General features: G+C 33.0%; 3 protein-coding genes across 8 annotated transcripts; 1 reads left to right on the forward strand and 2 right to left on the reverse strand.

Moving 5' to 3' along the window:
- The first annotated feature begins 5375 nt into the window (after positions 1-5375).
- On the forward strand, positions 5376-12397 carry LOC122599840. Its single transcript, XM_043772428.1, has 3 exons — positions 5376-5729; positions 6366-6461; positions 10968-12397. Exons 1-3 carry the CDS (start codon positions 5499-5501, stop codon positions 12126-12128), a joined length of 1488 nt encoding a protein of 495 aa, XP_043628363.1. The 5' UTR covers positions 5376-5498; the 3' UTR covers positions 12129-12397.
- A 2033-nt stretch (positions 12398-14430) lies between these two features.
- On the reverse strand, positions 14431-18344 carry LOC122599842 (bifunctional nitrilase/nitrile hydratase NIT4B). The gene is made up of 6 exons (XM_043772431.1): positions 18249-18344; positions 16588-16770; positions 16257-16436; positions 15866-16159; positions 15200-15481; positions 14431-14739 (listed from the first exon to the last, which is right to left on the reverse strand). The coding sequence occupies exons 2-6, from the start codon at positions 16724-16726 to the stop codon at positions 14594-14596; spliced, it is 1041 nt and encodes a 346-aa protein (XP_043628366.1). The 5' UTR covers positions 16727-16770; positions 18249-18344; the 3' UTR covers positions 14431-14593.
- A 562-nt stretch (positions 18345-18906) lies between these two features.
- LOC122599845 lies at positions 18907-21159 on the reverse strand. Of its 6 annotated transcripts, none has more exons than XR_006323958.1 (4): positions 20795-21159; positions 20617-20680; positions 20379-20420; positions 19255-19423 (listed from the first exon to the last, which is right to left on the reverse strand). XR_006323958.1 is itself a non-coding variant. In XM_043772433.1 (3 exons), exons 1-3 carry the CDS (start codon positions 20567-20569, stop codon positions 19214-19216), a joined length of 324 nt encoding a protein of 107 aa, XP_043628368.1. In that variant the 5' UTR covers positions 20570-20610; the 3' UTR covers positions 18907-19213. The 6 variants fall into 6 exon arrangements, 1 of the variants encoding a protein (XP_043628368.1); XR_006323954.1 differs by lacking the exon at positions 19255-19423 and adding an exon at positions 19478-20109; XR_006323956.1 differs by lacking the exon at positions 19255-19423 and adding an exon at positions 19478-19912 and having other exon boundaries at positions 20795-21158.
- Between the last annotated feature and the right edge of the window lie 2154 nt (positions 21160-23313).

The raw sequence follows: 23313 nt of genomic DNA on the forward strand, positions 1-23313 counted from the left end.
TCATAATTAAGCGGGGTCATAATATATATAAGTCGAGGATTCATAATGGAAGTTATCCCTTATGGATTAAATCGTTGAGTTTAAATATAAATTTACATGATATTTACAATTAATTACACGATAATTGTGTATAAACTTTTTATTAAATAAGTTCAACTGCTTCGATCATCATTTATATATGGTGGTATGTAATTATGTATATCTGTCTTTACATATGATGATTTGAAAACTCTGATAATAAAATTAATAAATACTCCATCTGTCATATTGATAATGTAGTTTAACATTGCTTTCTATGCTATTCTATTACCAATTACCAAATATATATATGTATGAATGAACAAGAAACTGTTTATAATCGTAATAATACTTGATAACATAGTGGATCTCAAACTGAAATTTTGAAAATTATAGTGGATCTCAAACTAAAGTTTTGATAATCTATTTAAATATTTGAAATGAAAGCTTTCATTGTTCATGATCGAATATGCACCAAGTCAAATTTTCTGAAATGACGGCACAAAAACAAAATAATGCGTGTAATTTGTGAAACCCATTACTCCACAATCACACCGACACACAAAACTACAAAACTCGTATACTGAGTAGTCATCGACGCTCAAGCAATGTAACTTTGCATATTTATTCGATAAAATAAACTAACAAACGAGCACTGGGTATGGAGTTGGTGTCCACATGGCACGTCAATGCCGAACTATTTTTTGTAATTATGAAATGGACAAATGGTAAAATTGATGTAATTTTGGTTATGCAAATCATACTTTACAATTTAATATTACAAAGTTTAGGACCAACGTAGTCTCCAAGATGTAACAATAGAATATTTTGTGAGTTTGTTCCCATCAAGCATGAATAATTGAGATCTATTCTGTTACAAACACTTTCTATTACTCCACTACGTCTATTTTTATTTTGGTTCATTTCAAGTCATTATTAGAAATGTTGAGATCATTTACACTATAGGTAACCAAAATTCGTTTAATTTTAACTTTATACTAGATTAAGACATGTGTTGATAAACAATTTATTTATAAAATTTGTATGATTACCATGGTTAATGGGTTTTCCAAAACAATGATATGAACAACAATAAAGTTCAATATATAGTTAATCACATTTGATAGAATTGTCTGGGTTACGACATAACTATCATTTAGGGTGAATTATTGAATGCTACTCATATATCATATGAACTTTGGTTTTTTTGAAAAGTAAACGCCCACAAATTTTGGATTTACACTCATCTTTTTACCCGTTGATGCATCTTATTAAAAAAAAAGTATGAAACAAGATGTTAGTGACATAGCTACAAATAAGTAAACAAAAACAAGAACACGATAGATTTTTTTTGAAGACAGTATAATTCATATTAATCACCCAACACATTTTCACTAACCTACATGATATACTGCACTAAATGTCGAGTGCCGCTTTTCCCCGTCCGAGAATCCATTAGATATAGGTTCGGGCGTTCGGCCTATTAACAGAAATTTTCTTAAAGGGTTGGGCTTAAAGTTCTTTTGGGCTGATTTATTATCTTATATTTACATCTTGGGCTGAAATTTTGTAAGGAAAACAACTTGGAAACCAAAAAAAAGAAGCTGTGTTAGTGTTTTACATAATTGTAACCGAACTATTCGAAGTTTCTCAAATCCAAGCATTTTCAGTTTGCTTTCTGGTTTAGGCATAAAGCCAAACAAAATCGACCCATATACACATTTATAATTACTTTTTAACTGTCATGTCACTAGCCATTGTCGAATTAAATTTTAATTAGGTTGATTTAAGGCCAACCACAACCTATATGCATAAAAATTGTACATATATATAGTGTATGTCGATATGTTCTAGCATATGTAACTTTTAATAAATCTACCATTGTTCTTGCATGACAAATGAAACACACAAGTTTGTTGCTAGTTTTTCCATTTTCTAATGGAGCCAGAACTAGATACTATGAAAGATAATTGATATTTGATAAAGATAGATATCACAACTTTTAATAAATCTACCCTTGTTGTGCAATATTGTTATTTGTATTATTTGCTAAAAATTTTACAATTTGATTCTAAGTAATTCAAGCTAAAATGAAGCTTTTCGATGTATATTAACACAGTTAATTTGTAGAGAGAAAGGATAGAAAGATTTTTAATATAAGGAAGTTATGAGTAAAAATCTTACAAATTAATGTGTAAGTTGAAAGTTACTTAACGAATAATGAATAACATTTTAACTGCTGTATAAAACTAATTTTAATTTTAACCATAAAAACTATACAACATGATAGATTAATAAAAAGTATATGGGCTCCCATTGTAAAAAAAATAAATAAATAAAAATAAAAAATTAAGATTTTAATTTAACAAGGGAATTAGAGGGAGATTTTCCTTTTCTTACTAAAATGAAAAATTAACATATTAGTGTTGCTTTAATTTTTAACAATTTGCATATTGTATAATGAATGATGATACTCTACTAGTTATTACTACAAAACATGTGTTTAAAAACACTACGTCTCCTATATTAATTTAGTGGTAATATATGTTTTTACAATTCCATTCCAGCAAAGATGGTGTCAAATATCCATCCTAGGAAGTAGGATCATATCGTGACCCCAATGAGAATGAAGAGTGGAAATAGAAAAAGACGTGACATATGATACTAGTTAAAATGTCCATCTTTTTCTTGACAGACCACATACAAGAATAAATCCTCTATTATTCCTAAAACTTTATGGGATGGCCAAATAAAATCTTGGTGCTTGTTACTATGTATACGCGAGGACATGCACTGTTGATATGGTAAATGATAAATACGTGATATGTAGGACCAGTTTATGCATTTCATGTTTGAGTCAATTGGAATTTGATTCGCATGAATTAATCACTTATTGGGGAAGAAGTAGTGAAGAACATGAAGAAAATTAAGATATATGAAATGAATGAACAATATTCGATTTAACAACAGGCTAAATGCTTTCGTATAACAAGATCACAAGATTATATTTCATTTCTTAAATTTAGATATTCATCTTTAAATAAAAGTATGACTGTTTATATCTCATCATCTAAAATTTTGTCAAAAACAGGATTGAGCAACCGTTGAACTTCTAATGGAAGTTTGGTTATAGAATTTAGAATTAGATACAATAGAATTGGTTTCGAGGTTGAAGAGAATTCGGATCTATTCTTGTCATATTATTCAATTGCAACTTGTATTTGTTTCTTGCACAACTTGCTATATTGTTGCTAATTCTATATCTATGACAATAATGCTTGATGATTGAGTAATGTTGTCTAACGGTCCCTCGTCTAATAACATTTACATATGAATTGGTTTCCCAATCAAAATTTACTTTCAAATGATTTGTGGTGTTTATATTCTTCATATTCTACTTATTACGATAATAATAAAAATAAAAGAGTGTGTTGTTGTTTCGACCCATTTTAAACCTCATGTTTATCCAAATCTCAACACCGACACACCCGTAATGTAAATTGTGAATCAACAATGTTATTGTTAATTAAATGGCAAATTAGATGTCTATAAGAGTTATACAAAGTTACTCATAGGGTACTTAAACGAAAGATGAACCACCCTATCCTTTTAGCTAGCCTGAGATAATTAAGTTTACATACAACACAAGATGGTTTTTATACACAATTAGAAACTATTGACATTTAAAACCATCTTTATTTTACCATATGGTATGATTTTATATAGGAAAATGATAAACTACAACAATTTTTTCTACGAGAATATAGGATTAGGATTCCCTAAAGTTGATCCAACTTTATCCATAAAGTTAATTTAGTGACCAACTTTATTACAATGACCAGTTGAATCAACTTTATGAAATCTCAATCCGAGAATATATATAACAACTTTTTTTCCAGAAAACTTCAATATTGAAAAGACAATTAAAATTAGAAAACTCATTACTAAACAAGTCAAATCAAATGTTACAAACAGGGTAGTTAAACAAACAAGTCAAATGTCTTGAGTAACATGTAATTAGGCATGAGTCATATTGTTCCGGGTTAATTATGTGGACTCGCATAAATACATAACGTGAAATGATATTTTATAGCCCGAGACTATGATTAATGTTATTTTACATACATAAAAGGTTATACATTAGATTTTGTTCCGTAAATATATGAGATTGTTAAATTTTAAGTACAAGTCATTTATATATGTAGTGACGTGTTAAATATAGCAGTAGAGAGCCATATCTTTCATTTCCCTTCCCATACATCATATAAGCAACTTTGTCAAACTTTTTATCAAACATAACTAAAAGAATATACTACTTAATTATAAGGAAAAAAAAAAATACTTAAGGCCTGTGTCAATAACCACATTTTTGAGCCACATTCTCATGTTTTGAAATCCTTATTGATATCACCAAATTATCACTTACATCTTGAACGTTCTCATGAGAACTTAATTTAGTGACATTGCGGCGTTCTCACCTCAAATTTTCGTAGCCTTCCTCTTCAAGATTTGAGAATTTGGGTTTGTGCGAGACTCACTTGCTTTATATTTTTATTTTCCAAGAGAATTTGGATTTCAGCTAATTTGGTGAGACTGAGAGTATTAATTGTTATAGTGAAATTTTGGTAAAATTCTGAAAGTAAAAAATAATGTAACGTTGTTCGGTCTAGAACGTGAGAATTTAAATTTCTTAATTATAGATTGGAGGCCTTACAATACCTAGGGAGATGCATATTCCTTCAAATACATGTTTAATACATCAGTGTTCAAATTAAAACATGTTCTATTGATTAATTTTTTTTTTTTAAGCCACAAGATGTTGAAATTTTCAAAATGCCTTAATCTATCAACATCTTAAAAATACCTTTTATTAATTAAATTACAACCCTTTATATCAATTATCTTAATTACATCAATTACACCATCGCCACGAATCTGAACCTTCACCAGCCGATATCACCACTACTAAAATGTCGTCACTAGCATCGACACCGCACGACGTACATGCATCCATCTAATGATATAAAATTTGCCACGATAATTTTTCTTCAATACCAAAAAGAAAAAAGTTTAAAAATACAATTATACATATACATCCAAGAATGATAGGAACATCGACACAACAATATCAATACAATTATGCAAATATAATGTCCATCCAATAATGATAGAAACATTAAAACAACAATATAACGTGTTAGGAAGAATAGAAAATAATGAAAAATTGTGGGCACCCTCACCCTCTAGTCATCCAACATCCACGCCGTCCATTTCCACATGCATAATGTTCCCATTCTTCCAGACTTATATTCATGTATTTGCCACCTCTTTCTCTTTGGCATTTTCAACTATCTATCTAGCTATCAAATTCATACACACACCCACACATATATTTTTCCCTTGGCTTCTTATATCTATCTTTTCCTCTCCCTTTAATTATCTCTATATATACATATATATAACTTTGATTTAATTTGGAAATGGAAATTGGGAATATAGAGATGCCAATTAGTAAGCTCAGAAAACGTAGGTTTCCAACGGCTTCTTCTTCGTCGTTTGCAAACATTAATAACTTGTCACATTATTTGGTGGAGAACAATACCGATTCACCCCGAAATGAGAAATGCCAAGAAGAAGAAAAGGAGAGTACTACATTGGCATTGCAAAAAGTGTTGGAGAAAACAACAACTTATGTTGATGGATCTTGTGAGGTAGGGCTTCTTTTTTTTTCTTTTTTATTAAAAAAACATATTTAATGTATACATTGTATATATGATACATCATACATGTATTTAAGATATTTCCCGATATATAATTCTTCACTTTCAATCATTTTAATTATATCTTGATACGAGTCGTACAAAAACAGATGCCAGTAAATTAATTGAGTCTTTGTAAATAAAACTACTAGAAGTTGTAAACATTTAAGTATACATTAAAGGATGTCACATTAATATAAAAAAACTTATATATGCATGTTTCTCCGTATTATTTTTTGTAAAACCGGTTGAATGAACATGCTACCCGTTTGACTTCTTCTTCTTACATACTCTATATAAAAACAGATACAATGTATAGTATGAGAATGTATAGTATGAGAAGTGATATTCGTTTCACCTGATGAATCTATCACTATATACAAACTGTATTGCTATACAAGTCAGTAATACATAATTGTGATAAATCAATAAAAAAAAAATGATATCAATATCATTCCCTTTTTAAGTATATATTTAACTTTACCATATGATTGATTTAATTTATTATAGAATACAACATATGTAAAAAGTTATATATTTTATATGACATGTGCTAAAGAGTATATACTTGCAAAATGTTTTTTGCAGGTAAAAAATCCACAATACAGAATTCCTGGTAGCTTTATGGAGAAAGGTACTAGCTTTGGAGTAATGCCCTTGACTTATGATGCCAAGACATTTGAGGTAATGTCAGATTTTTGTTTTTTTATATGAAAAACTATACTACTCCATCAACTTTTAATTATTGTATCATAAATTACATAGACTTTAAGAAAAAGATGATTTTCGCATTGCAGATGTTTAAGAAAGAAAGATGATTTTCGTTTGATATATATAGTAAAGTAAATAAGCCACGTATATATCTTAATAACTAAAATCATATGAAATTGTTGGCCTTAATTACTAATTATTAAAAACAATAATTTATTGCCAATGAGATTGGTGACTATTATTTATTGACGAGAGTAAGTATCCGCGCGTTACGGTGGTGAGATGGTGGGTGATAGCTAGGTCAGAGAGTGTGATAGTCAAATGCCTACGGCCTCTGCCCTCCGCCCTCGGATTTAAAAATTTGTCGAAAATATATCGAATGACATCTCTAATGAAAGAGCATGAAATTTTATGAACACCCATACAATTTTTATAATTTATCGACGTATGATTTTTGAGATAAAAGATTTTGAATAAATTAGAGGAATAAAAGATTTATGGAGGAGAGAGAAAAAAGATGATTGGTTGAGATTTGAGGAGAGAGAAGGGGTATTATGGTTATTTTAAATAAATATAGAATAGATGAGAGGGGTATTTTGGGAATGTACTTAAAATCAATATTGAAAATTTCAACTCAATGTTGAAAATCTGGAAAGAATCTGCTTTATAATATAGTATAGATAAGGTATTTGTGCCCTGGGGTTCTTATCAAGGTTTAAAATTTGAAGGGGGAAATTTGTGAGTATATTATAATGTAATCTTAAGTTTCATATCAGACATTAAAGTTAAAACTAGAATCGATCGGAAAGTAAACCAATAAGAAAAACAACAATTAATTTGATCTACATGTTAGAGTTAAATGCTCTAAAAAAGATATAAAATATTTATAGTATGAAATCTATTGTGTTTATATCATATGTATCTAATTTTAATTTATTTCGCCAGTATGCGTATATACTTTTTTAATATTGTCACTCATGTGTATAAATTTGATTGTGTTATTGTTGATGACAACTATGTTAGCAAATACATACTACCGAATATATGTACTAAACCTTTTATGTTAGCATGACTCAATTACTCAAATAGTATAACATCCACATGTAATTTATTTTCGTTCGCAAGAATCATGAAATACTTGAAATTATATAGAGTTAGCGCATAAAATTTATATAAACTAACACTGAAGGCATGCATAGTGATTAAACTTCTTAATGGCTTCATACAAATCTTAGGTTTCAATCTTAATTAATAAACATCTTAAGGTAATCAGATAAATACATCAAAAACAGTCATAGAAATGCCTAATACTTTTTTGGAGCTATAGCTCAATAAACTTAATTAATCAGGCTTTGAATCTCACTTCCTACATTTGTAGGAGTGGATTATTATGTGGGGTTTTTGAGAGTTATGTATTTCATCTCAGGAATGTGTGGTTCAAGCTCCGCATATTGTCCAATTAGATGTAACCATGATGTCAAGAATGTTAACTGCTAACTAATAGCTACTAACTCGTCATTAAGAAAACACACACTTATAGAGTACAATATATAGTATATATTTGTCAAAAATAAAATAAAGAAAAAATAAAAAAAAAATAATCATCTCATTTTGGTGGGATGGCTACAAGCCACTATTACTAGGAGGAAACCTAGGTTCGAGTCCTCTTAAATGTAAGATTAATCTGTGGCCGAATTACATACCAAAAAATACATGGAAATAAACGGTTTTCATTGATTTATTATTACTTTTTTTTATATTTGTCAAAAATGAATTAAGAATCTTTTGTGTATATTATATTTGAATTTGGAAGGATCAATTATATGATTTATTTGCGCATTCCCGTTTGTCCCATAAGTCAGAAAGACAGCATGTAGTGGGGTCACCCTCTATAATTTTCCTTTATGAATATTAATATTAAGTTACTTAAATTTATGCCAGTCTCAATTATACTTGTATATGTAACTAACATTATTTACTCAATCTACTAGACCATAAAAATTTACAGTAAATGCTATCATTAAATTTTGAAAACTACTACATTGACATGGATAGTAATAATAGCGGTCCTTGAACATTAGCTCAATGGTTGAAATAACATCCTTTTATCCATGAGATCTAGAGTTCAATCCTTGGGAGAACATAAAGAAGTCCCTTTTTAAGGACCTGGTTTAGGTATTCTCATGTTCAAGTTTGAGAGACAGGGTTTACCCCTATTGATCGTCATGCTTTCGGGCGGATTAGTAAGGGTTTTCCCCTTATCGGGTATTTGAAATAGACATTTCTACTTCGAGAGAGCTCTCTAGCGCGGACCCGGTTAAGACAACGTATGCTAGACCTTCCGCTGTCGAACCGCGACACAAAGTTTCCTGCGAAATTCACCTTTCAAAAAAAAAAAGGGGAATTGTTAACTGTACCACAACCATTGATATATTTATCACAAGCATGCATTACTATACTAGCTTGTACAGTGTGTTTTAAAAGTTATACAATGTAGTAAACTTTATCAAAAGTTATGATAAGAATATTACTTTCCTAATCATAGTACTAAATTTTTTACTTTTATGTCCTACAAGGGTTGGGTCAGCCTCCACAACAAAATTATGTTTCCCATCACATTAAATTACAGTTACTAATCATAATAAATACATTTGAATGATGCTTACTTTGTTGCACTTTGCTTCAATAAGTGTTAAGTTATACAGTAATAATTTTTTTTGAAAATGCAATGTATAGTATATATATATTCACAATGTCCTTGCAAAACACAAGCGACCTGAAAATTTACAGTATAACATTATTAACAAACATCAAATTTGTACCACTTCTCTCAACTAATTCCTTTCCTTTGTGACCTACTCTTGAACCATAAAAAACCAAGACTTTTGATGTTGTGAATAATCTCCACCGGGTTGGCCTCAATCTCATTGAATCTTCTATCGTTCCTAGCTTTCCAAATACACCAACACATCGTCCAAACAATGCCTTTCAAGATCTTCCTTTTCTCTTTCCCTGCACCAACATATTTGTGTATGTCCACAATATCTTTTACATCGAAGAAGAAAATTGATGTCACACAACACCAAGAGCTCACCGCGTTCCATACCTCAATGGTGATATGGCAATGACATAACAAATGATCGATACTTTCCGGCCCCATGTTACACATCCCACAATTCACATCCCCCGCAAAACAGTTACGAGCCTGAAGTGAAACCATGGTAGGGACTCTATCCATTACCGCTCTCCACACAAAGATATTACACTTTTTCGGAACCCATCTAACCCATTTAAAGATGAATCTATCACTAAAATCCTTTTCCTTGATCAAAAGCTTTCTCATGCCTTTGACCGAGAACCCATGTTTCTCGTCACCCCTCCACTTCCAGCTATCCGTATTTGAGTTTAAAGAAACTTCATCCAGAAGTCTACATAACCTTCTCCATTCCTTAATTTCAGCTTCACTTCTGGGTCTCCTGTACCAGTCCCAACGGCCCTCGAATCCAACCCTTTCAGCAACTAGGCAACTTTTTCTTTTTTCCAAAGCGAACAGTAATGGGAACCCCATCAGAAGTGGTTCTGGTAAGACCCAAGGATCAAGCCAAAACTTCACAGCCCGCCCGTTACCAACCACAGCTTTAATTAGCAGATTTAAACTAACCCCCTGAACCTTATTATTTTCTAGTTCTTTCACCATAGACAACCAGGTTCCAGTAATGTACCTGTTATGGGGTATTGAATTTACCCCCCTACCATTGTCATGTATAGCCACAATCACTGATCTCCACAGCCCATTATGATCAGCCCGAAATCTCCAGATCCACTTGGAGAGTAACGCCAAGTTATACAGTAATAATTAGTACTGTGTAAAAATATATATTGATGTTTTTTTTCTTGAACGGTAAAAAAATAAAATAAAAATCAATATATAAAAATATATATTGATGTTATGTTAATAAAGCGATGTTATGTTATTATCAAATAAATGACTTTTTAATGTTATGTAACGTCTCTTCACCTTGATGTTACATCCCAACAAGAAGAATGTGGTGCTCTGCATTAATAATAGCTTGATGGTATAAAGACAAATTTGTAAATGAAAATGTACATATTGCTAATAATCCGAGAACATGTTAAATATGTAGAATAGATAATAATAATTGTCAAAATAGGTAACAATATGAATGTAACAATATGTTAGTGACAATCTAAAACTTTGTTATTTATTATTCATATCACCTATTAAGAATAATTATGCATCATAAATGAATTTAACTTATTTCTTTTATAAAATTAACGGGTGAGATCTTTTTTATTTACTAAATAAATTGGTTATTAATGTTCAAAAAAAAAAAAAATTGGTTATTGGGCGGTGAAAATTGTATCTATAACAGTCACGATATTGTTGTAGGTTGGCATTACATTTTTTGAAACTTAGATTATTCAAAAATTGATTGTCATATTAATCTATATATGTAGGGAAAGTCTCGACCTTGTGGTGAGATTGAACCGGCTGCGACCAAGAATCGCCAGGATTCAATGCTAAGATCGACTAATGGTCTACACGAGATAAAGCACTCGCTTATGGTAGCAAAAGAGTTGCTCAACCTTTTAACTCACGTTTGGACCGTTGACACGAACCATGACCATAACCATCCGACGAACATTTCCTTGGCCTCAACGTTGAGTCACGAGCTTAAAAAGGCTCGGGCTTATGTCAACAAGTTAATCCAAGAACAAAAATCTAACGACAACACAACATGTGAATGCAAAGAGCAAGACAAGGTGCGGATAGCAGTCAAGACGATAGCGCAAGAATTGGAAAATGAGAGGAAACTAAGACGACAAACTGAGCGGATGAACAAAAAACTAGGCCGGGAACTGGCTAATACAAAGTCATCTTTAGATAAGGCAGTAAAGAAGGCGGAATCAGAGAAACAAACAACGGAGATTTTGGAACAATTATGTGAAAAGATGGCACTTAGTATTGAAGAGGATAGAGTGGAGCTTGAAGAATTGAAGAAAGAATCTGAAAGGGTTCGTCAAGAAATGGAAGAAGAGAGGGAAATGCTTCGTGTAGCTGATATGTTACGCGAGGAACGCGTCCAAATGAAGCTCATAGATGCAAAACACGAGTACGAAGAGAAACATAAACAAATGAATATTTTAGTACATGACCTTGAGGAGCTTTTGGAAGCCGATAGCGTTGAGCATTTGAAAAGGATGCCAGAAGTTTTATCATGGTATCAGAGCACAAAGAATGACAAAGGTGGAGATGAAAAAACCACAATGGAGGAAGCTATACGCTCGTTATGGTATGAAAACATTGACAACGAAAATGATAAACTGGTAAATGACGAATTAGTCCTTGTAATCGATGGATTGACGAACACACAGAATGAGGTAGCAAGGCGTAACTCTGATTGCATAGAGTGGGAATTCGGACTTGACATGAAAAACGAAAGTGATGACTTAAACGAGTGTCCAGAAGAGACAGTTTTAGGATTGTCGTGTCCTTCTACAACGAAAGAGTACGAAGATGAAATGGAAAGGTACAAAATGATTAAAGATCTAAGAGATCGTATAGTTTCTGGTTCTGACCTTTCTCGAGATACTCTTGACTTTGGATGTCATACATAAGTTGCACTGTAGATTCTCTGTATCCATAGATAGATCGCAAAATTTTAAGTTTGTTATCTATCCACAAAAGAGTGTAAGAAGATTATTAAAACAAGATGGAAACGTACACTTTGATTCGTTTGTAGATTAGAAACTGGCCATTTGGCCTACAAAGTTCTATTACCATATCATTTGGATACTGTTTGATTCAAATAGTCGACGGTAACGTGATGTAAATATCGAAAATTGTATTTCTGTTGTCCATATAATACATATACAAGTTTTATTGAGAAACATACATTTTTCGCCACATTCTCTCGTCTTAGGACAAACGAAAGCAGTTAAATACAAATGCAGAAGAAGGATAAAACAAAGGAATACCACCAAAAATAGGTTCGCTTGATCTGTTCCAAGAAAATGAAGGGGGGGTTTGGTTAAATGCATCAATCTGGTAATATGGATATATGGAAGAATACAAGAGTAGCAAGCCAAATATGTACTCATATATAGGGGTCATACTCGAGCATTAATCCCTCGAAAAGTTATTTGTCATTTCTTTAGTTGTACCTAATGTGAAAGAAACCACAGTCAAGCTAGTCTTTCGGGTCTGCAGTGGCTTAGCCAGGATATTTCGGGCCGATATGTGATCACAATGACATTTTCGGCTTGGGCAGGTTCATCTCTTTGATCCACGATTGGTATATCTTAAATTTACAAGATCCATTTTAGACAAGTTATAGATAAACATTACCAGGACTCAAAAGTATCACGTGCAACGGCCAATACAAGGGTAAAAGTGTTCAAATTATCCCCCACCTAATTCTTAGAATACAATGATTTTAATTTGGAAATTATATTCATGGATCTAGGTTTTTGGTCGAGTTATTTGCATTTTATTTGACATAAATAAAATTCAAGAGAATACTCATATAGGGTGAAGATAAGAACTGTATCAGGTGATATGACATGGCTAAAAAGTTATCAAAATGGAAACGGTCAATGTGATCAAATGATCAATGAATTTGAAAGATGGTCAGTGAAATTTAAGCAACCCACATCGACAAAGCTTGTACTAGGCCATGTGAAGGTTACGAAAGGTGGTGTACATGGACCCATTGAGATGGCCTAAACCGGTCAAACTGTAGCAAGTTGGCCGGTCTGGCCAGGTTACATATATAAGATCATCTAAATTGCCAGGTTTGCACATATAATACTATTACATGATTCATTCCAAATTTACTAGCAGGCGGATACAACTTTTAAAATCTTACGACATAGTTCATGCTAATGTCGAGCCGATGAATAACAATTGGTAATCCCTTGTCAAATCATCTATCATCATAACTAGGACGTCTGCTAGTCCCTTCGTTAATTAGGATGTTTTCACGTGTTTCTTTTTTCTTCATGTGATTCAGAAACAAAAACTGATGCAACATATCATGTTAATAAAAATGCATGTATCAAACTCTGTTTTCATCTGCTCATTCTATTACTAATGCAGGAAGTAAAAGAAGATAGTATAAAAGCAACTTTGCCGGATAATATTACTCTTCATTTTCTCTTCAACTCTTTCATACATATAATGTATGCGATTCAAATTTGCACACTCCTACTGAGATGGAAGAATCTGGACTTTTGATCCTTCGGCTCAACTTAAGTCGCTTGTTCCCTTCTAGTCTGCACCATTTTACCATTTTTTTGGAACCCCGAACCATCAAATGGCGACAATCATCCACTAGTCACTGCAGTTGACCTCGCCTTCAGAGGATATCCCACCTGCGCTGCTGTTAACTATACTTTGTATGCATATTTTCATAATGCTAGGCAACTTAATTGCCATGGTATGGTTTTAAGGAAAACCAAAACATTAACGCGTAAATCACAAAAATACATATTTGGGAGGTTTCGTCTGTCCAATTGATTTGTGCCATCATAAATAGTTTCCGACCAACAAATATCCGTCTTTTCTTTTTGACAAACTTTCTTTTTGTTGCATCTAATATAGCTTTCTTAAATTGAACCTCAAAGAAGAAACATATAGATGGAGAAGAGAAATTAGTAACTAGCTAGAAGTACAAAGCGAAACCAAACACAATAACCACACAAATCCCTAAACGGCCACATAAGGATGACAAAGATCTTTTTACATCGACTACTGATCCATTTAAAGGACAAAATTTGGGCTTTGTAGATCATTCGGACACAACAATGTACAGAATTTTGTCTTTTCTAATAGGCGTTCATTTTAATCAGAATATCAAGTTGGCAGATAGCAGAGCGCAATACACAAACGGGAGAAAGAAACACAGAAGTTACAAACCAATGCCACCAAAAGAAAGTGCTGCTGATTTACTGGAAGAAAACGAAAGGTGGTACAGGAAATTCATGTACAACATTGGTAATTATGGACAATTTAATAACATGGTCAGATATCAAACAAGCGCAACAAACCGAACACATCATGCAGAGAAGTCATGCATAGAAAGTTACTTGTGAGAGTCTTGTGGCGTTTCAGATGTGAAAGAAACTGGGGTTGCTGGATGATCCCTCACAATTAGGCTAAGCACTTCGGGTCTTGCATAATGCCCAACTACATCAAAGTCGAACTTTGCCCGCGCAATATCTCCAAGATCTATACCAAAGTGAGACAGCACCATGTCAAGAATCTTAACATGGCATTATAAAGGCATATAATAAAAAAAACGTGTTTTGAGGTTCGCACACATAAACGTATCTGTTTTGACACCAACACTTTTTGGCCCGTTACCCAACCCGTACATTTTGCTTCCCCTAATGCATATGTTTAGTAAACTGGTAAAAGGAAGAAGCTTTCCCTGTTCAGGTTACCCGAGGATGGCGAGTGTTTATGACTCAGATATACGCGGGGAAGCATTTCCTTGTCTGAATATAGCCTAACCAAGGTATTCCAGTGACTGTTTTGAACCATTTCCCTGGCCACCCCCAAGATGTTTACCTCCTGAGACCCCTTCTGATGAAATAAGACGCCTAACCATGGCCGCCTTAGGTGGTGGTTATGCATATGTATAATTAAAATTACAGAAAGTTTGATGGATAAGGAGAGAGTGATGTACCTAAATCGGCTGTAATGAGTGCCTCACCATCATAATTCGGCCCAGCAAGAACGGTCCCTGATGGCGAAATTATGACACTGCCACCAGCACAAACAACAGATTCTGGTGTGAGATCTTCATCTGTTCCAGTAAAAACATATTCTGGAGGAGCAGGGTAATCTTTTCTTCTACAAAACTGGTTTGCTGATAAAACAAAGCATCCACCCTCCAAGGCTATATGGGTCATTGATGCTTGCCAAACTTCTCTTGAATCTGCTGTTGGTGCACAATATATTTCAATGCCTGGTCAAACCATAAACACAAAAGTTGGTTAGGATACCTAACAAAAACTCCTGTAGCTAATTCTACCTTTTTGAGGCGGTCAACATGAATTATTTAGTGAACATCAAAACAGGACAATTCAACCTGAGCTGTTGAGAGGGTCAAAGATGGATATATTTTTTACATGTGTCGAGCCAGGTTGGTCTAACAACAAACCTTATTTGTCCGACAATTTTTTGCATCATTTATTCAACATAAGGAACATTTTGATAGTTTGAGCTACCCGGCCAAGTTCCCTTTTAGCCAATACTTTGATTCACTCCATTTGAACAGTCTGAGATTAATCATAGGTCATAGCCCAAATTGAATCAATCATTACTTCTAATTAGGGATGTTAGAGTCAACCTTTAGCATACATTGCTGTCCTAAGTAGTGGCATTTTATTTTCCCAACAAATGGCGGCACCAATTTTCCCAATTGGAGTATCAAAAACGGGTATATGAGACCCATCACCAAAGCCCCATATTATGCGCTCCAGAGCCGTAGGCATTAGCTTTCGGTGCTTTCCAAGGTAGCATCCTTGGTTATCAAAAAACAAAACTGTACAGTAAAGAGTATATCCATCTCTTTCTATCACTCCCATCACCAAATAAACTTTGTATTTGCCAGCCATTGCTGCCAAGCGATCAACTTCAGGACCTGCACTTTTACCAAAACACAATCAGCGACGCATCAAGAAAGAATACTACTATTTTCTTGTTGATGATTATCTGTAGCAATAAATTGATGGTTATACCAGGAACATTGATGGCTGCAGCATGGTACTTCCGAAAATCTTCTTTACCCTTAAGTGATCGGCTACCAATTGTCACACCAAAATTCGACCCACGCGGATATCCACCCACAAATGCTTCTGGAAAGACAACTAATTGGGATCCAAATGAAGCTGCTTCAGCTAAAAATCTCTCGGCCTTATCTGAAGATATACACATATCGCAACATAACTGAAATTACTGGAATTAACACATATTTTCTGATAAGTGCAAGTTTTAGAGATCAGTCAATACAAGATAAAAGTTATTATTGCTCATTATTTCAACGAAATCATAAGAAGGTAGTGCACAAACCAAGAGTAGCTGGTGTATCATAGAAGATGGTGGATGCCTGTACAACAGTTGCTCGGACCGTTAAGCCAGAATCTGAAGAACCCATATCGACTTCAGTGAACACAGGACCATCATTCCCAGTTGTTTGTTCCAACGCCATTTGACTTTCTTATACTCTTATATATCTTTTAACACTTCTGATATCTGAAGTATAAATCTATTATTATTACTATTAGATGAAAAAGCTACATACAGATCGCAAAAAGGTATCACTAAACCAGACTTTTAATCGCCATAATACCTTTCTACATCATTAGAGAAACACTTTTTTGAATTAAAAATTTCAATAGAATGCAAAGGTTTTAAAGCAAAAGCATTCCTTTCAAAAAGCTATTAATTTAGATTGTTATTATGGTGAATCGTGCTAACAAATAACAAGGGAAATGGTCCTTTTTGAAAACCTCCTGACTTTCAGTCCCAACAGCTAAACTGGTCCTTAAAGTTATTTATATTATACCCAACCCCGGGTTATGATTAAGGGGTTCCGATAAGAATGTTCCATGTCACCGTATATACCCTGCTCGATAAGAATATGGCACATGATCACACTCTCCCCCCCCCCCCCCCCCTCTCTTACATCATCACTGCCGGGGAGAACTAGAAACCAGCGTAAGCCCAATAAAATACCAAAACCAGTCAAAAAAGTTAGAAAAGGCATCAGAAAATATTTGCAATAAACCACACAAAACCAACAGAAATCACCAAAAGCACAGAACCACCCTAAAAATCGAGAAAGCGCCCTAAACTATTCACTAGCCATCATTGGCAATCCCAAGAAGCAACAAATATAGCCAGGAACTGCCAAAAGACTAAAGTAATTTGAGTAACATCAGGAACTATTTGCCGGCTACCAGCAAAAGCTATTTGATAGCAACTCACTACGCAGGTAACATACTAGCATAAATCAAAACGCACTCCCTCTCTTCTTGCCTAAAATCTATTTTTTTTTAAGACATCATCATATAATATAATATACTCATATATACATATATATTTTCTATCATATAACTAGCATGTTACCCGCACAATGCGTCGGTGGTCATGGCGACGACGGTGTGGTGGTGGATGCAACTGTTGGTGGTAGAGACGGCGATTGATGTAAAAGTATTGATGTAAATGGTAAGGTTGAAGATATTTTAAAAGATTAAAGACTCATAGTGTAATTTAACCATTTACGGCATTTTAGACAATTCCATGTAACTTTCAACAATGACTAGATTTTTTTTATAATATAGTATAGAAGTATAGATATATTACTCCACCGAGTTGGCCTAGTAGTTAGGCGTCCTCACAAGAGGTCTCGGGTTCAACCTCACTATGTAAACATCTTTGTGAAAAAGGTCAGGAAACAATCAACAAGTCTGTTTATCAGAAACTATAACAAGAATCCACAACTATCAAAATATAGCTATATATGACATCCCTAAAATCCTGTATATGGGATTGAAACAGTGATAATTGTCAAATTAAATTTCAATCAAGTATTAATTAGAAATCTGTATTTCTGTGGTTGAAATGAAAGACCCCTATAAATGGATTGTTGTAATCTCGATCGTTTGGATAAGCTAACAAACAAAAACAACTAAGCAAAAACGAAGAGTTAGAAAGAACAAATTACTTACACTTTAGAGAGATAACCAATAAGAGTTGTCTGGAAGAGTAGAGAAGCAATTTTGAGCACACACTATACACTCACTATAAATTTGAAATTTTTTTTTTTTTTTCCTTAAAAAAAAGAAAAGAAAAAAGATATATATAGCAAAAGCAATATCGAAAATTGTTGGCTTGTTGCAAGCATATTATTTTTTGTTTGGTTGTTGGTGGTCGTATCTTAACTAAACATTACATAGCAGCCGAGGGTTTATTTATTTTAATTCTAGATTTATATCAAATTTTACTTATTACTAGCATTTTTATTTTTATTCCGTCACAATTACATGTATGGTACATCAGTTTTGTACTCATTTATCAATTATTTTAGGAAATTTATTATCGTGTGTAAAAAAATAAATACGCCCTGAGTTTTTTTGCTTGACCTTGAGCACCCTACACCAAATTATATGATATGGCAATGTTGACAACTTCGAACCCCACCCTCTTTAATTATATCGGATGGATTATTGATATATAGGCAAAAAGGTTTGATTAGAGTTTCTAAGAAGGAAAAGAAAGTAAAGAAATTGAGACGGCAATACATGTTAGCTAAATGATTTTTTTTTTTTTAAATAGCTTATATATTATTTTAATATATTACTATTATATTTTTGGTAACAAGTGAAATATAAATGTTGTTAACAATAAATAACTTATTACTAGCCCAGTACCCACGCGTTGCAGCGGCTCTGGTTTATTGTGCGCAAGATGTCGTAACGTTAAATTACTATCGTGTCTATATATCATATGACATGATAGATGATTCGGTGACCAAAACTACATAAAACACTAAGCCATTTTTGCCTTTGACTTTTAAAAGTCAAACCTGCACATAAAACACTAAGCCATTTCTGCATTTGACTTTCAGAAGTCAAACCTGCATAAGAAGACCAAAATTCTGCACAGTAACATTACACCAAGGCATATTTCATGTTTAATATCCAACTAATACCATTTCATTTACTTTTTTTTTTGGAAAGACAACTATCTCATTTACTTCTTTCCACAATGTCACAAACCTTTGACTCCTAAATTTCAGCACCAAATTGTATATAACTCTTACCCCAAAACCATCTAGCAAGCTTCTTAAAGTACTGCAGCCACAATACTTGTACAAAGGCAGACTTAATAACATTACTACCAACTGCAAAGGCAAAAATATAGTCCTAATAATCCAAAAAAACCAAGAAACCAACCAAGCAAATGAAAACCAAAATCAATTATGAACTAAATGATGAAGATACTTCACCAAATAATATTGTAGTTGGAATACAACCAAGAGACGAAAATTCAGCCTCAGGATCCATGTAATGGTTACAAATGTTTATATAACCTAAAATTCAGTTGATCATAAGGTATAACCAATATACAAGGCAAAAGGAATGGGTACAAATGTTCAAAAAGATATAAAATTTAGCTCATTATATATGGTTCGTTCGTCACGTAACACTTCCCGGTAGACAACATTTGAGGTGAACACTACAGGATGTTTAAAGTTTTTTGGCAAGATTGAGTAACACCTTGGTATTTTGTCGTAAAAACCCTCTTTATAATGCCACATAAAGTTGTCCATGTGAAAACACAGATTCTGGTAGATTAAATCCAGAAGTAGGCACTGAAGCTTGATAAACCTCTGAATAGTAATACTTGCAAGATTATAGTTTTGTTAACAAAAGTACGAAAGTGATAAGCGAAATGAGGCAAACAGATGGACCTTAAACTTGAGAACCAAATATCATCAAATGAAAAATGTATATCATCCTAACCTACTTTAACCTTGATGAGCTTGGGTTGGATGGTCCAATTCTGTCTATAAAAGGTAGCAACCACCTAATAAACGACTTTTATCTCAAAATCATACAACCATTCCTCTAATATCATTATATATCTTTCTATGCTAAATAATGTTAAAAGTTACATTACTTTCATCGGTGAATACATAAATATAAAAAACCAAAACTTCGAATAAATATGATACGTTGACAAAGACATTACACTTTAGCATTTTAAAAATTATGGGATAAACTAGAGATTTGAGCTAGTACATATTAAAATAGAAAATCAACTAAAAATCCAAACATTTGGCTTGAGAATTGTACCTTGGTGGTCTCACTGGCAGAAAAGAGAGCATTTTGCATTGTCTGCAAATTATAAAATAACATATTTAGTTCAATATAATGCAATAAGTCAACTATAATAATTCTGAAAATCAAGTTACATATATCTCTGTGTTCAATTGGGAATTAGTCGACCAGATTAATGTTGCCCAGGTCGATTTGATTTCGGTCATTAATGCTGGGAAAAAAAACCCAATTAAACGCTATCATGAGAACATACATCATTTGAACCAGATTCATCGTGGCCATCCATCCATTCTTTAAAACATCCATGATCAACAATGCTAATAAACAAACATAAAATTATCATTATCCCCAAATCGATGTATAAAAGTATGTATATATATATATACATAGGGTGTATAACATAACTAACAGTAGGATGTAAAAAAACATACCTTTTGATGGCGGGTTTAATTAATAGATCGTTGCTGGTGGCGATGTCTTTCCCTATATATCGATTGAGCACGAATCGATCTGCTGGTGGCGGTGTATATATGGATTGATCACGAATCTGTTGGTGGCGTCACGAATCGAGCTGCTGGTAGCGGTGTATATATGGATTGATCACGAATCGATGAATGGTTTTATTTGTTGTGTCTGTGTTTCTGATAGAGAAGGATCGAGACAGAGAGGCGTGGATCGAAATAGAGGGGGTTTTTCGATTGATCAAGAATCGATATAGAGAAGGATTGAGACAGAGATAGGGTTTATTTGTTGTGTTTGTGTGTTTTTGATTGAGAAAGATCGACCTAGAGAGGGTTTTTCCCAGTAAGTTAGGAGGGTATTTTAGTAATATCAGGTTCTTACTCCCTTAAAGCCAGTAAGGGAGTATAGATATTACTTTAAGTCTCAACAATCAAAATGGGTTTTAAAATTTGACCAGCCCATTTGATTTGGAGCGTTTTATGGGCTTTAAGAGAAATACATTAACTAGCCCAAACATAGTGAGGGCCCTCCCAAGTCCCAACATCTATATCTACCACGTTTTTCCATATTACGGTATCACCACGTTATGATGAAGATTCAAAATTGTCCAAAACTCCAGATCAATGAAAAAACATTATTAAATACGTAAACTGTTTGAGTTAATATTAGATTAATCTCATTTGATATTAACCCTCCGACTTAAATTAGCTTCCAGCCTTTTGAAGGAACATTGTTTCTAGATATTGCCCTTAGGTAGCTCGTCGCATCACATGTAACTTATTTTTGGTGTTGGTTGTGGTAGAGTTAGACAGATTGTATGAATCAGTGAAGCACACATTATAGTAATTTCCAAAATACACAATTGTTTTGGTTACAACACCAAAAAAAAAAAAAAACTAAGACCCGCCTTTTCTGGATTATACTAATAGAATTTATATATCTTTATTCAAATCACCCAATGTGGGGTTAATTTGCCCACTTGGTTTAAAATCTGTCTCTTGATATATAAGCATGAGGATCAATTCTTGTCATAAACATCGTATTAAGAATAATCGAGGGAGTAATGCAGGTGTTGTAACAACTTTACCGTTACAATATATGAATTAGCTTTTAAAACTTACAAGTAATATATAGACATCTTTAGAATGTGCATAAAAACCATGGCTCAATTAGTCATTCTCTATTTTATCATCGTATTTGATTATAGAGTTTTTTGTTTGAACCACGTTAATATGACCGTCACTGATCGTTTATCATTCGTAATATGATAATTGATGATAACTGAAATCCCTATGTCTACTAACTATACGATGTACGTATTTACTCTTAAAGACATATTATATGGTTTCCCATTAGATGATTGGAACTACGGGGACTTATATTGCACATACTAAACACCAGGGGTTAAGTTGTAAATGTTCTCTCTATAAATAGAGAGTCATGTACAACATTCTTAACCCTAATCTTCCATCTAATTCTTGTGTGTGTTTCTCTTCTAAATTCTCAATCTCATCTTAATACAATCATCTCGTTTTGGGAACCCAAAACCTATGGCAAACATTATTGCTCTTAGAAGGTCCACTAGATCGTCAGGTACACATTATTATTATCATCATGTTTTCATTATGTTTACAATACGAATTATATTAATTACAACATTTTTCTTTAATGATGTAAATTACTTGTGAATATAAGGAGGTTTAACTTACGTTATTTTAACCGGATTCGTGTTAAAGAACTCCTTCGCTAAATAGATCTCCAATTTAAACCTCTCATGAGCAACCCATATTATTACTCAAAAATTTGGAGGGGAAACTCACCCCAGACCCAATATATAGGTGGAAATTGAATACCCGTGACCACCCCCAAATATATATTTTGTGAGGAAACTGATCGGCCTTCTCGCCACTAAACTATTGGAGATGGTTTCGTATTTTACTATGTAACTAACCTCAGTCTTTATTATTATCACATTTATTTGTGTTTCTGATTGTCTATATCAACGGTCATTCATGACATTCGGTTTTAGAATTTTCTTGTTCGAAATCATGAAAAGTAGGATCCCCACATGAAGAACAATAAATCAACTTCACCAGCTTCTTCTATTAAATTATAATAATGATTGTATATATATTGTAAAATGATATGTTATAAGACTGATCAATTATTGTGGTCCGCGGTGTAATAAATTTGTGATGCATGCGGGAGTACGACTACGACTACATAGTCGTGTTTGATTTTGGATTTATATGCATAATATATCTCTATATAATTAAGAGAGAATATGTTTTTCCTTAAGTGACACTTCTCTTTTTGTGTGTCAACTAGTTATTTTTTAAAAAATGATGATGTCATAACAATTATCTTTTATTTAATATACCCGGTCTGACTGATAATATTAAGACAAAAAGAGATGATGATACTGTTTTTGAAAAGTGACATATAATCGTTTAAAAAAAATTAGATAATTACATTTTAATTTATATTG

The sequence above is a fragment of the Erigeron canadensis genome, chromosome 5 (assembly GCF_010389155.1).
Source record: "Erigeron canadensis isolate Cc75 chromosome 5, C_canadensis_v1, whole genome shotgun sequence".
NCBI lineage: Eukaryota > Viridiplantae > Streptophyta > Magnoliopsida > Asterales > Asteraceae > Erigeron > Erigeron canadensis.